The sequence below is a fragment of the Monodon monoceros genome, unplaced genomic scaffold, assembly GCF_005190385.1.
Source record: "Monodon monoceros isolate NGI ecotype Baffin Bay Population unplaced genomic scaffold, NGI_Narwhal_1 Super_Scaffold_21, whole genome shotgun sequence".
Lineage (NCBI taxonomy): Eukaryota > Metazoa > Chordata > Mammalia > Artiodactyla > Monodontidae > Monodon > Monodon monoceros.
This window is the reverse complement of record NW_021703778.1, coordinates 15,270,649-15,284,670: the sequence shown is the minus strand read 5'-3', so window position 1 is coordinate 15,284,670 and position 14,022 is coordinate 15,270,649. Positions and strand designations below refer to the sequence as shown.

The 14,022-nt window shown below is 38.2% G+C and overlaps 1 protein-coding gene across 1 annotated transcript in view; it reads left to right on the top strand.

Moving 5' to 3' along the window:
* MALRD1 (MAM and LDL receptor class A domain containing 1) overlaps nucleotides 1-14,022 on the top strand; it is a 579,678-nt gene that overhangs the window by 536,877 nt on the left and 28,779 nt on the right. Inside the window, exons 37-38 of the mRNA XM_029239293.1 lie at nucleotides 12,743-12,822; nucleotides 12,915-13,011. Of these exons, the coding sequence (XP_029095126.1) occupies nucleotides 12,743-12,822; nucleotides 12,915-13,011 (177 nt within the window). The remainder of the gene's footprint in view (nucleotides 1-12,742; nucleotides 12,823-12,914; nucleotides 13,012-14,022) is intronic.

The window sequence follows — 14,022 nt, the reverse complement described above, 5'->3', positions numbered from 1 at the left end:
ATAGGCAACAAAAGATCATTTTAAAAGGGAAACATAGGTGAAGGATGACTTATCTGAGTGGAACAAGCTGAAGCCTAAGCACCTGCAGAAGGGCTTCCAATGAGGCATAAGTGCATTCACCCCATAGACACCCAACAGGGCCCAACAGTTGGAGGACTGAGTACCTCAATGGCAGAATGGAGCATTACGTTGGAAAATAACTTGTTGAAAGCCCGTAAGGAGTTGTTAGATATCCAAGCCCCAGCTGTGCCCACCCATTCAGGAGATGTATTCTCTGGAGAAATTGTGTCACCGTGGATGCAAGAGGAGCAGGTTCAGCAGAGAACAGCCATGAGCTTCTGCTTCCAGAATTGCCAGTTTGCATTTTTAATGATGAAAACCTTGTTTTTCTTTTCCTGTTCCTTCACAGCCCCCAAAACTCCGGCAGTTAACTTTATATCTTCCCCATGCCAAACTTCCGCCACCACCACACAGTGAAAGACTGAAGTCTCTCTCAGTTGAGAGGCTAAATGACACCAGAATAAAGACGTACAAATTCTATAATCGGGCAGTGCCAAGAAAAGGAGGCTTATTGCCTTAAAATGCAGCCCATTAGTCAACCAGTTCAGCCCATGCCAGAGACCCAGTGATCATCTTTTCAGGGCTTTACTCTTAACACCTAGAAAGCTAAGAAGAACCAAATGTAGAGGAAAGATGCTAATATAAAAGACAGATAAAACTAATAAATCAAAAGATTCAAGTAGAAAAATGGAATTCATATGAAACAGAAACAGTGTGGGGAATCTAAAGAAAAACGTTTAATTCTGTTTAATGTGCTCAGAGAGTTAGGAAATATATTATACCCGGTGTCTATAAAAAATAGAGGAAAAAGAGCCTAAAGAAATCTAAAGTATCTCTCAGAATTTTAAAACATTAATAAAAATGTTGGCAGATAAAGGCAGAGAATTCTCCTAAAAAGTAGAATATAAAGACAAAGAACATATGTGATAAAAATAAGAAAATTTAAGGATCAATTCAGAAGGTTAGTATCTAAAAAGTAAGAGTTTCAGAAAGAAAGAACAGAGAAAATAAAGTAGGAAGAGAATTGTGAAAGAAATAATGCAAAAACTTCCCCAGACTGATGAAGTGTCAGGTACAGTGAGTGAAAAAAGAACCCTACAAAGACTGTCCATGGGGGAAGTTCAGAAAACCTGGGAATGACAGCACTCTCCATGAATGTAACAGTTCACATACAAAGAATGAGGGATAATCCGAGAAACACTGGAAACTAGAAGAGAATGGAGGGAAGACGATACATCTTCTGGCTTATTTATTAGATAACATGATTTTCAAAACTGAGTTCCAAACTAAAAATTGAATATGAGTGTTGTATTTCAAACAAAAGATCTCAAAAAGTGAACATCCCAGGCTTTGCTGGTGGCGCAGTCGTTGGGAGTCCGCCTGCCGATGCAGGGGACACGGGTTTGAGCCCCGGTCCGGGAAGATCCCACATGCCCCAGAGCGGCTGGGCCCGTGAGCCATGGCCACTGAGCCTGCGCGTCCGGAGCCTGTTCTCCGCAATGGGAGAGGCCACAACAGTGAGAGGCCCGAGTACCGAAAAAAAAAAAAAAAATGAACATCCCACCTAGTCTGTGCCCTAACAAAATGAAGGAGGAAACTGAGGAAGAGGAGGAAATGGGATCCAGGACACCGGGGTGATGTTCAAGAGAAGTCCCAGAAAAGTCCCTGGAAAGCAGGTCTAGAGAATAAGCAGTCCAGGTTGGCCCAAGGAATCAACCCAAAGGGGACTTCGGAAGTCTCCAAAAGAAATAGTGTCTTAATAGTCTGTCTGATATTTTAATCTAGTGGAAAATTGTATTAAGAAGTTGTTGGAGAGTTTAAGAATCAGCCATAAAGCCTAGAAAACTTAGCAAATTAAAATAAATTGGATAATTAGCTCCAGGAAAAAAGCAAAAAATCAAAAAAAGTAAACAGATGGTTAATTTTCGTACACTATTGGCTTAGCATTTAACAGCAATATTTATGTAGTAATAATATTATAAACTCTGAATATGGATTTAATTACATGGAATGGTGGAGGGAGGGCTCTAAGAGGCAGTGAGTAAGGAGCTGCTGGTTTTATAACACAATGAAATTTTTAGCTATAACAATAAAATAGATAAATCAAAACCACCACATATGTGTATCATTAATAAAAATAGAGGTTCACACTAGAAGAAACAGTTAAGGAGATTGAAAGTATTTGTCTTAGAAGCTTAAGACTTTTAGTGCAACTTGAGTTTTTGAACCATATGCATGCAATACTGTAATGAAAATATAAATATAACAAAGTCCCCCGGATCACACACACACACACACACAAACCCTAACCGTAACCCTAACTGTTTGAGGTCATATTTATGACCTCAAATGAGCACTCAGCACTGCTTGAACATGCTGTTATATGTTTCTAGATTGAGTGCTTTTTGAGTCAGAAATTACTCCAGTTTCATGCATTTTCCTCTCTTCCTCAAGCCCCCCACCCCAAAGTACCATCACTGCCAATTAATTACCCTCAAATTTCTTTATAAGATGTGTTAGCAGAGAACTCCCAAGTCTTTCCATCAGCAAATGACCCATTCTTATCCATATCCTATCTCAGAAAAGACCCTGTTCCCCATGGGCTCTGGAGCCCATTCCTTCTCACACCCCAAGAATTTCATCACCCCCTCTCTCTTTATCAGACAGCAACCTCTCCATATCTACTGAATTATCAACAAACATGCTCTCTAGCTATACCCTTAAAATAAAGAAGACAACACAGCCCTCACTTGTTCCCACTTGCTATTCCAGCTCCCAATAAATCCATCTTATCCTCTTCAAAGTATTGTCCACGCTCAGTGTCTCCAACTTGGTCCTTCCATTGGCACTGCAACCTCTCTAATTCCACCATAAACGTAGTTACTGATGTATTTGCTTATTGTCTTTCTCTACATCCCCCTCCCTCGATAAAATGTACACTTTGTGAGGGCAGGACTTTGGCTTTTATGCTGCTATCCCAACACTTTGGGCATAGCACCTGGCCCTCAATAAATATCTTCAAACAAATGAATTAAGTATCAAATCTTTGTTTCAAAACAACACAATGATTTTTAAAAAGATGTTTTAGTGCATAATATATAGTACACAATATTGGACATACAGCGTGACAATTACTTGAATACTTTAAAAAAAACATTTGATTTAATACAAATATGCAATGCAAATCAAGTGAAAAGACATACTTAATTATTTTGCACTAATCTATGTTTATATTATATATATATATAAATATAACATCCTACAAAAATAGTTAAATATTTAGTAACATAATCACAACCAATACATGCTACATGTCAGTTCTAATTGCTTAAAAATTCCATTTTTAGTGCATGTTTATTTCCTTGCAAATGTAGTAAGGTGCTCAGAAATCATTTAAACTATATATATAGTTTTTAAATTTAACGGGAAATGCTTATTGCTCTGTAGATGGGGTGTCACAAAATCGTCTAATATCGGGATTTATTGTAACAGAAACTGCTGAAACCTAAGGAGAGATGAGGCAACATCTCTTTGGTAAAGATCCGTCAGCATCACCAGCTTGTTCTTGCCCTGACTTTTTCTTTTTTCCAATTTCTTTCTCCTGCTATGTACCTAGAGTATCCCAAGCCAGGTGGTTAACGACCTATTATCCTTAAAATTTATGAGATTTTTCACAAGGTGAAATAGCCTCTAACAGAGTCATTTTTCTTCCGTTGCCAGCTGCACCACCCTATTCTTATTCAGAGATTCTGCCCACAGAGGTGGTCATCCAGAGCTCCATCCTCACCAGGTGTTACACATAAAGGGCCATCATTCTTCATTATGTCTAAGGGTGTGAAGTTTTAAGAGATCATCACATACTCTAACAACAAAGATATATAAACAATGGAAATATATGTGTTTGTGTAATAATTTTTTTCTGTGTTGTATTTGGGGATTTTTGCACATCCTTGAGTGAGATCGATCTATGATTTTGTGGGTGTGCTATACTTGATTTATGTAGCAGAGATATGTAACTTTATGGAACAAATTAGTTAACCTTTCTTTTTCATATGTTTAGAAAGGAATTCGAAGGGAATTAGAAATTTTATAAATTTCTAATTACAAATCTTATAAAGAAATTTGAGGGTAAGTAATTGGCAGAGATACTTAGCTAGGAATTATCTGTTTATTAAACATTTGAGAGAATTCACCAGTAAATTGATCTAAACCAGGAAATATGTTAGGAGATTTTTCATTAATAACAAAACGGTTCTATTGTTATTATCCATTTTCTATGTTTAGAAGAGTTTATATAACATGAGGATTATTTATTCATTAACAACTTGAGAAAATTCATCAGTATAGTGATTTAGAGATAGAAACTCTATTGAAAGGAACCTGTGGATAATTTAGAACAATAGGTTCTTCTACTATTTTTACTTCTCTCTCACAGGGTCCTCTGCTTCTTGTACAGATTGATTTGCCTTTTACCCATGAGTTAAAAAATCTTACAGCACAACGTACTCTTATATTCAGATTGTTGGTAATTTATTTAGGATTTTGGCATCTATAAGTGACATTGCTCCCAGGTTTTCTTCTGTGCATAATATTTTTTGAGGTTCTGTTACCAGACAAGCATTAGATCTCTGAAGTAAATTGGGTAGCTTTTTATTCTCTGAAACGGCACATAAAGCATGAGAATTACCTTTTCTAGAAACTTGGAGAGGACAAAGCAGCCAAATAGCCTGGTCTTGAAGCAGTTTTTAAGGCTTTTTCAATATCATATGTGTTATTGAACTACTCTAGATTTCTACTGCTTACATTAATTATATAATTTATAGTATCCTTGCAAAATCATTCATTTCGTTGAGGTTTTCAAGTTTCTGTTTATAGAGCTTAGTATATAAATATGTATGTGTATACATATAATACATAAATAAATTTATTTTATATACATTATATATAATCTATATATATTTACATATTAACATTTACACTTACAAATATATGTTAAATATACATACATGTATAATATATACGCTTGTGTGTGCATGTGTGCATTAAATTTGAATAGTAACAAGTGCAGTGAAGAAAAATCATTAGGGTAAGCAGGTTGCTAGGAAGGGACGGGGAAGGGATGATGGCAGTGATGTATTTTAGATAAACTTGCTGATTAAGGCCTCTCTGAGAAGGTGTAATTTGAGTCAAGATCACAATTCCGTGGAAGTTCAAGCTATTCCAAGATTTGGGCACACTACTTAACTGTCAGGAAAAGCAGAAAACAGGAAGTCCCCGAGGCAAGAACAAGCTTAGTGTGTTTAGGGAAGAGCATTACCAGACAACATGTGGTCTAATAGATTACAGTGCACCTAGAACAAGGCCTAGCATACAGAAGGTGTTCAATAATTACTCACTGAACAAAGAGTGCAGGGTTTAGACTTTTTTCTCAGTTGACTGGAAAGTCATTAGAAGATTCTTTGTTTTGTACTGAGCAAGTAGAGGGCCTTGTTACTTCACCAAAAGGTCAAAGTGAGTCCTAAACACCCGTGGATTCTCACCCTGGGCTTTGTGAGTACTCTGGTTAGTGGACGTTCCTTCCAGAGGCTGACAATTCATTGTTTGTTCTTTCTAATTTTCAGCCTTACCATCTTGTGTGTTTTCGTATGTATTTCAGTGCACATATATTCAATGAAGGAGAGAAAACAAGAAGAAAGACTTGCTGGAATTAAGTCACAATCTATGTTTTAAAGGAAAATTCTTTCACACTTCATAGGATGACAGGAGAAAAAGTTCAGAAACCTATTTCTTGCTAGTTTACTCTCCACAGCAAAAACTTAATGCCTTTATCATCTTTATCTTAGAACAAGACTCGTTTCTATTGACTTGCAGCCATTTTCAGTTGCCCAGTTTGTGAATTATTTAGTTTCTTTGCTATTCTTTCCCCCTTCCATCCAACTCCAGGGAAATAATACTTCATAACAGTTGAGAAAAAAAGCAGACGTGAGAAGCTCAAAACATCAATTTTGGGAGTTTTCTGGGGGTTTTTAGTGTCACATCAGCTATCTGTATGAGCAAAAGGGGAAAAGAAGGACAATTTTTATCTGCTTTATTTCTTCTCTGAAGTAGTTAAAGTTGTTTCTATTGTAATAATTTGAAATAACATGAATGTGCCTCCTCCCTACCTTTGCAATTCTGTGCAACTTGACTACCAATCCAAGTGGACGTTGCAGTAAAAGCCACACAGGAGCATGTGATTTGTATTTTCAAGTAATCATCCCCTAAGGACAAAATGTGATCATATATACGCTGCTTTTTTGTTAGGAAATGGAATATAGTAAGAATTTTATAAATATTCATATGGTGCGATGACAAGAACATAGGTGAAGCAGTTTCGAGAACCTGAATTCTAGCCCCATTAGGGGCTACCTCAATCATCCCACTCCCCTTCTTCTGGCACAGGCTCAGCCTAGGGATCAGAAAGCACTCGGTCTGAGCTGATGCTTTCATGCAAAGCTGGGATGGCACTACTTTCTCCCCCTTGGAGTACTTCCGATGAGTAGAAACCACAGAGGATGGGGCGGGGCGGGATGGGGGGTAGAAATGTTCATCACAGGCAGCGAGCATCCTGAACACCTGCTCTTCCTTCCCCTCCCTGTGTAACTGGCTCAAGAGCCTCCAGGCATATTCAGATGTAAAAATGCTTTTTAAATGGCATAATTAATAAGTCATGAAAATAGAAGCTGTGGCAATGTCTTTTCACTGCTCCCTAAGTCTTACTGTTGCTCAGGCAGGGATGGAGACAGGGCAGTTGTCAGATGCCAGCTCCCTGGAGGGCCAGTATGTTGGGTCAGGGAATGGTCAGGACCATGATTTACACCAGAAAGCAAGAGGCTGGGTATCAAAGAGCCTGACATAGATAACACTTTACAGTTAGCAATGTACTTTCACATGCATTGTTTTATTTAATTCTCCTACACATCTTGTTAGGTGAGTTGTAATTCTTACTGTTTATAAATAGGAAACTGAAGTGATTTGACTCTCCTAAAGCCACATAGCTGGAAAGTGGCAGAGTCTAGCCTGAAACCCAGGTGCCCTGACTCTCACTACTTACTCTTTTCCCAGCTCTACATCTGCCTCCCCTACACCTAGATGTTTCCAGGGTAAAGCTTAATGTGATAAATGGGAGTTTTCAGACCATGAGGATCACGAATATCTCCACTGTTTCTCTCCTAACATACAAAACTTGCGAGGTTGACTGCTATTATAAACAACTATATTCCAACTTTAGGAAGACCATGGGAAGCAAAACCACGTAGTGAACAGAGCACCACGCGAGAGCCAAAGAGATGTAGTTTAAAGTCTAGTTCAGAGTGTACCTCTGGTGACTTACTGCTCAACCACTCTGGGCCTTTATTTCCTCAACTATGAAATGGGGAAATAACTCTTATCTTGTAACATTAGTGTTCCACAAGTAATACATTAAAGCATTTAGAATATTGTTTAGCACACAGCAGGTGTTCAGTTCAGTCTCTATGGGGCTTAGTATATTGTAGTTTTCTGAAGCATGAATGTCATTGTAGGATGATCTTGGTTTCTATAAACAAAAATGATATTCATGGGCTTCCCTGGTGGCGCAGTGGTTGAGAGTCCGCCTGCCGATGCAGGGGACGCGGGTTCGTGCCCTGGTCCGGGAGGATCCCACATGCCGCGGAGCGGCTGGGCCCGTGAGCCATGGCCGCTGAGCCTGCGCGTCCGGAGCCTGTGGTCCGCAATGGGAGAGGCCATGACAGTGAGAGGCCCGCGTACCGCAAAAAAAAAAAAAAATGGTATTCATGATTTTAATAATCATAACGTGTTGCTGTAAACATGCCTAATAAAAAGAAAAACAAGTCTACTGCTCTAATGATAAATGATAAATCTAATCTAGACTATATTCAAACTGCATGCTCCTTCTGAAGGGATTTTCCTTCTACAGGCATAAAAAACTATAAAATTAGAGTAAGTATGGCTGAAAAAATATACTGCAGTAAAGAATTGGGAAATCTAGAGGTTAGTTTAGCATCCCATTAATAATCTGGATATAATTCAAACTTATCTCTCGAAATCCCATCAGTCATAGATGATTTCTATATACTTAGATGACCATTTTTCTCTGAAACATTATGTTTATACATTATATATATATGTTTATATATTATACATTATATATATTATGTATAATACATACATAAATGTGTAATGCTTTGGAATAAATATAACTTAATATATCACCTGTTCCATTCATGTCTAGTTGAGATTGCACATTTTTTCACTTTCTGGCTCTGGAAAAATAGATTCTTGAAGCTATTGTTTTCATCTTCTTCTTTAGCACTTTTCTTTACCTTTCTTATACTTCATATATTTTATTTTCTGCTTTGTCTCTTATTTATTTTTAAATGTGTTTTTTATCTCCCAAGTTTATGCTCCTACAAATTCTCAAGCATGTCTTGCCCATCCTTTTTATATCTAGCAGACTACCTTGTACATAGTAGACATTCAATAAATATTTTATGAATAAGGGATTATTGATTTAATGAGGAGAACTTCAGGGATCAAAATGAAAGAGTAGGAAAACTGGTTTTGTGTGTGTGCTCATAATAGAAGACCAACTCAAACTGGCTCAAACAATTAAAGAATTTATTGACTCATGTATCTAAAACGTCTAAACCCAGAGCAGGCTTGAAACAGGAATGGATTGGAAAGTTTTCAATGCCATTAAGGTTGTTCCTCCATTTCTCCATGATTTCCTAGGCTTGTCTTCCTGTTTGTTTTAGCCTCAGGCTTGCTTTTGTAGCAGAATGGTAGCTCCACAGGGCTAAACTCTTCCTTTTTCACCTCAGAGTTGGGCAGAGGATATTTCTTACCACAAATATCCATCAATATGTACCCACTGGTGACAAAATTCTTACTGGACAAACTTATGTCCGTGTCTCTCTATGAACCAATCACTGTTGATTAGGAATGCATTGGACAGGGTCCTGAGGCAAAAGGCTACACCAAGGAAAATGAGATTAACTCTAGAGGTCAGGTTGTGGTTCCCTCCCAACCAAACCATAGACATGCTTACGATTTGGTGGAGGGAAGGGAAGGAGTGTGGGTGGTTAAATGAATCTGGGAGATAATTACGTGGTAGTGTGAACTTCCACCATTCTAAAAATAAGGCTGAAATTCTCCAGTGTTATACTTACACTCATCAGGTATATGAAATAAGTGATAAAACACACAGCCTCAGATTAGATCAGAATAAATCAAATTTTCCTCAAAAGCTTTTACTTATGGGTGCTTTCTGAATAAAAACAAGTCATTTTCTTCCCTTTTGTCAAGTTATCAGTTAATTTTTTTCATTAAACCGATTCTTATGACTCATTATGAAAAAGAAGACCTCCAACATAATTTCATCACATCTAACATTTCTTTCTTCTTGACATTAAAACAAAACGAACATGCATTCTAATTTAGACTGAGGTTATCCTAGTCTTTAGCACAAATATTATAAAATGTTTATCGTTCTTATGGATCCCTTTGGATTGCACAATAGGTGGAATCACCATTGCATTCGATCTCGTTTAATCATAAACTAGCTAAAACATTACCTAAAAAGGGCTATCTAGTCCTTAATTGTCAAGCAAATAAGGTGACTCTCATTGCCCCATTCTTTTAGGGACCTCACTCTTGGCACCAATTATGCAGCACTCCCCACACCCACCGGACTCTAACAGCCACCCAGCTGTGCCTGGAATGGCCACTGGGACTGGTCTCCTCTGGTTGGCTGGCGTCCGCTTAGCCAAAGCACACCCAGTTCTTCCCAATATCTCATCCACTTACCCTATCTGATCTCTCCCCACAAGAGCCTTCGCCCTTCACCCCCAACAACTATAATATTACCCAACACGCTACTACTAAAAACAACAATCTTTGCATTATCTCTTCAGGAAAAGTCAGTCTCTTATTTTTCCTTTGGTATGCTAATATTGCTGATTTGCTAAGGAGAAATAAATAGTTGAGTGAAATATCTACGCTTCCCTACCCAGATTGCCTGTGAAAAGTAATAGAGAAGATGACTAGCCTTTTCTTTTTAAAACGTCTCAATGATCTTTAATAGAGATCTGTGGTCACCTTGGAGGAGATAAGTCCCGCAAACTGTAGGGCAGACAGGACAGGATACTCAATTTTCACTTCTAGCTTGCAGTCCTCAGGGAGATGGGACCAGAGAAATTCCTTTCACTGCCATTACTCAAAGCGAAAGGAACTTCAGCATGCCAATTCTAGCATACCATCACTACAGGTCTCCGTGTTCCAAGACAAAGATTGAGGACCCACCCCATTCAGGAAGATTTTAAGGGAGTCCAGGTAAAATGTGAAGGACTTACATGCAGATTCACATTACCAACCTGAGAACTGATAAGGAATACATATTACGGTTTACGAGAATAAAAAACAAATACTCCAATCTTAAACATTCTAATTTATTTTAATTTGAATGTCAGAGGCATCAAAAAGAATCAAATTATCTTAAATTTCTACTTTTTAAAGAGTATTTACTAAGGAAAGAAGACATTCTTATGGGCCTCCTTGAACCACTAAGCTTTTTTTTTTTTTTTATCAAAGAGCAAAGGGAAGGGAGAACAGAAAGTTTAGTTGGTTAACAAATGAGATCTCGTGTTAATCTTATTTTATTTTACTTTTTTACATCTTTATTGGAGTATAATTGCTTTACAGTGGTGTGTTTCTGCTTTATAACAAAGTGAATCCGTTATACATATACATATGTTCCCATATCTCTTCCCTCTTACGTCTCCCTCCTCCCACCCTCCCAATCCCACCCCTCTAGGTGGTCACTAAGCACCGAGCTGATCTCCCTGTGCTATGCGGCTGCTTCCCACTAGCTAGCTGTTTTACGTTTGGAAGTGTATATATGTCCGTGCTACTGTCTCGCTTTGTCACAGCTTACCCTTCCCCCTCCCCATATCCTCAAGTCCATTCTCTAGTAGGTCTCTCTCTTTATTCCTGTCTTACCCCTAGGTTCTTCATGACATTTTTTTTCTTAAATTCCATATATATGTGTTAGAATATGGTATTTGTCTTTCTCTTTCTGACTTAACTTCACTCTGTATGACAGACTCTAGGTCCATCCACCTCATTACAAATAGATCAATTTCATTTCTTTTTATGGCTGAGTAATATTCCATTGTATATATGTGCCACATCTTCTTTATCCATTCATCTGTCGATGGACACTTAGGTTGTTTCCATCTCCGGGCTATTGTAAATAGAGCTGCAATGAACATTTTGGTACATGACTTTTTGAATTATGGTTTTCTCAGGGTATATGCCCAGTAGAGGGATTGCTGGGTCATATGGCAGTTCTATTTGTAGTTTTTTAAGGAACCTCCATACTGTTCTCCACAGTGGCTGTACCAATTCGCATTCCCACCAGCATTGCAAGAGTGTTCCCTTTTCTCCACACCCTCTCCAGCATTTATCGTTTCTAGATTTTTTGATGACGGCCATTCTGACCGGTGTGAGGTGATACCTCATTGTAGTTTTGATTTGCATTTCTCTAATGATTAATGATGTTGAGCCTCCTTTCATGTGTTTGTTGGCAGTCTGTATATCTTCTTTGGAGACACTAAGCTTTTTATATTTAGAGAATCTATTGCTTTTTTGAAGAAATTGCTATTGGTCATTCAGATTTTCAAATTCAAAAGAGAGACTGAGAAAAAACAGTATTAACTGTGTGCTGAAGAAGCATTGCTTCTAACACAGCACTTTTAAGCACACACATTCAAAAGCTAGTTTTTAATCCTATTTTACAGCATGTACCATGAATTTGGCAGGAAATTCAACCAAACCCTTGTTAACTTGTATCCTGTTATTTCTGGTAGACAAGAATGTATACCTAAGCTTTCACACTCATACGCAAACACATTCCACCAGAGAAATTCTGGCACATTCACTGCTTAGAAATAAACCTCGTCTCCCTTTGAGGCACAAACTAGTCTCCAATTCTGAACTTTCTGAAGGCCATCCGTAACAGAGGACATGTCCCTAGTGTTACAAGTTTCATCACGTATGTCGCTAAATATAGCAGAGGTAGTGAAATCCTCTAGGACTGATGGTATGTCCAATTTGATCCTTAACCTGATTCCAAATCCATGAACTTGAAGGGTCATCCCCTTGTAACGAGAAATAAAAATACTCTCTGATTTATACTTATGTTAATCTATAATTTGAATATTCTCTATTGATACCTGAAAGAACTGAAATCCATTCACTGTTGAAAAATGTGTAGCTTTTGAGTTTGAGACAAATGAAAAAGTAAAGTAATATTGGACACTGGTGAAAAGTGAAGTCAATTTTTGAAAGCAAGAAATTAGCCTTGCTCTCACCTTATAGATAAAGAAATCAAGTCCCCACCTTACAGATAAAGTTAAGAAGGGAATAAATATTTTTAAAAAATCATCTTACACAATAATGTGAAAAGAATACAATTTAATTATCTTTTTGCTTTGGTTTACCATTTTTGGTTTCGTATCAAAGTTACCCACATTCCTGGTATCTCATTGTTTATTGACATTCATCATTTTATCCCATGACAATACCGCTAACATATGTTTCCACTTCCTTTTTTGCCAACTATTACATTTTATCTCATTTCCAGATGTGGACAAGGATGGAAGGGAAATCGTTGCCATGTCAAGGTTAACCCTCCCATTGCTGATTTCACGGACACTCAGAACAGTAGGTTACATTGTGCCCATAGTCACTTGAGTTTTGGAGTCTCTAATATTTTTCACTGAATATTTACATTTTTCATTGGTTTGAAATTGCAGATATATGGACCCTCCTGGGTATTGGATTAGCTTTCCTGACGACTCATATAACAGTAGCGGTCTTGTGTTTTCTTGCCAAGAGAAAAGTACCAGTAAGGTAAGTGATGCCTTTGATTGCTGTGGCAGACCGATTTTCTGAAACATTTCATTTGCTATATTTTCCTTTCAGCCCATATTACATACTGGCAACTTTAGTTTTCCATACTTTATGGATTTATTTTTCTGAGTAGAAAGCAAGAGCTACTTAATGATAATCACTCTTGTTTTAAATAAAAAGCATTAAGTTTACTTTTCCAATTCTGTTAGGAACATTTTTGATGACACCAGAAAACAGAATCTGACATTCTCCCCAAATTAAAAAGGCATGAGGCGCTGGAGGTCCCACTTTCTGGTAGTGCCCGGGGAAGGCAGCAGAACTGCCAAAGGGATCCTTTCTTGACTTGCTTAGGGAGGCTGGCTCTAAGCACCAGTGTTCCAGACCAAGACTCCCATGTTCTAGGCAACATACAGAACAGAGGCCAAGAGCTGCTGCAGCTGGAGGACCTCTGTGGGCTGGGCTCATGCATAACTAAGACCTCACAACCTACAGTGCCCTTCAGGACCCTGGGGCTTCCTACCCAATACCCATCTTCCCATCACCTGTGTGGGAAACACATCACCCCAATAATGAAAGCGATTGACTTTCCCATAAACTGAACAAGGTAAGGGCTCAGAATAAGATTTAATGAAATATTTTAATGGATCTTTATTGGAGTATAACTGCTTCACAATACTGTGTTAGTTTCTGTTGTACAACAAAATGAATCAGCCATATGCATACATATACCCCCATATCCCCTCCCTCTCGAGCCTCCCTCCCACCCTCCCTATCCCACGTCTCTAGGTCATTGCAAAGCACCGAGCTGACTCCCTGTGCTATGCGGCTGCTTTCCACTAGCTAGCTATTTTACATTTGGTAGTGTATATATGTAAATGCCACTCCCTCACTTCATCCCAGCTTACCCTTCCCCTTCCCTGTGTCCTCAAGTCCATTCTCTACATCTGCATCTTTATTCCTGTCCTGCCCCTAGGTTCATCAGTACCATTTTTTTTCTTTTTTTTTTTTTTT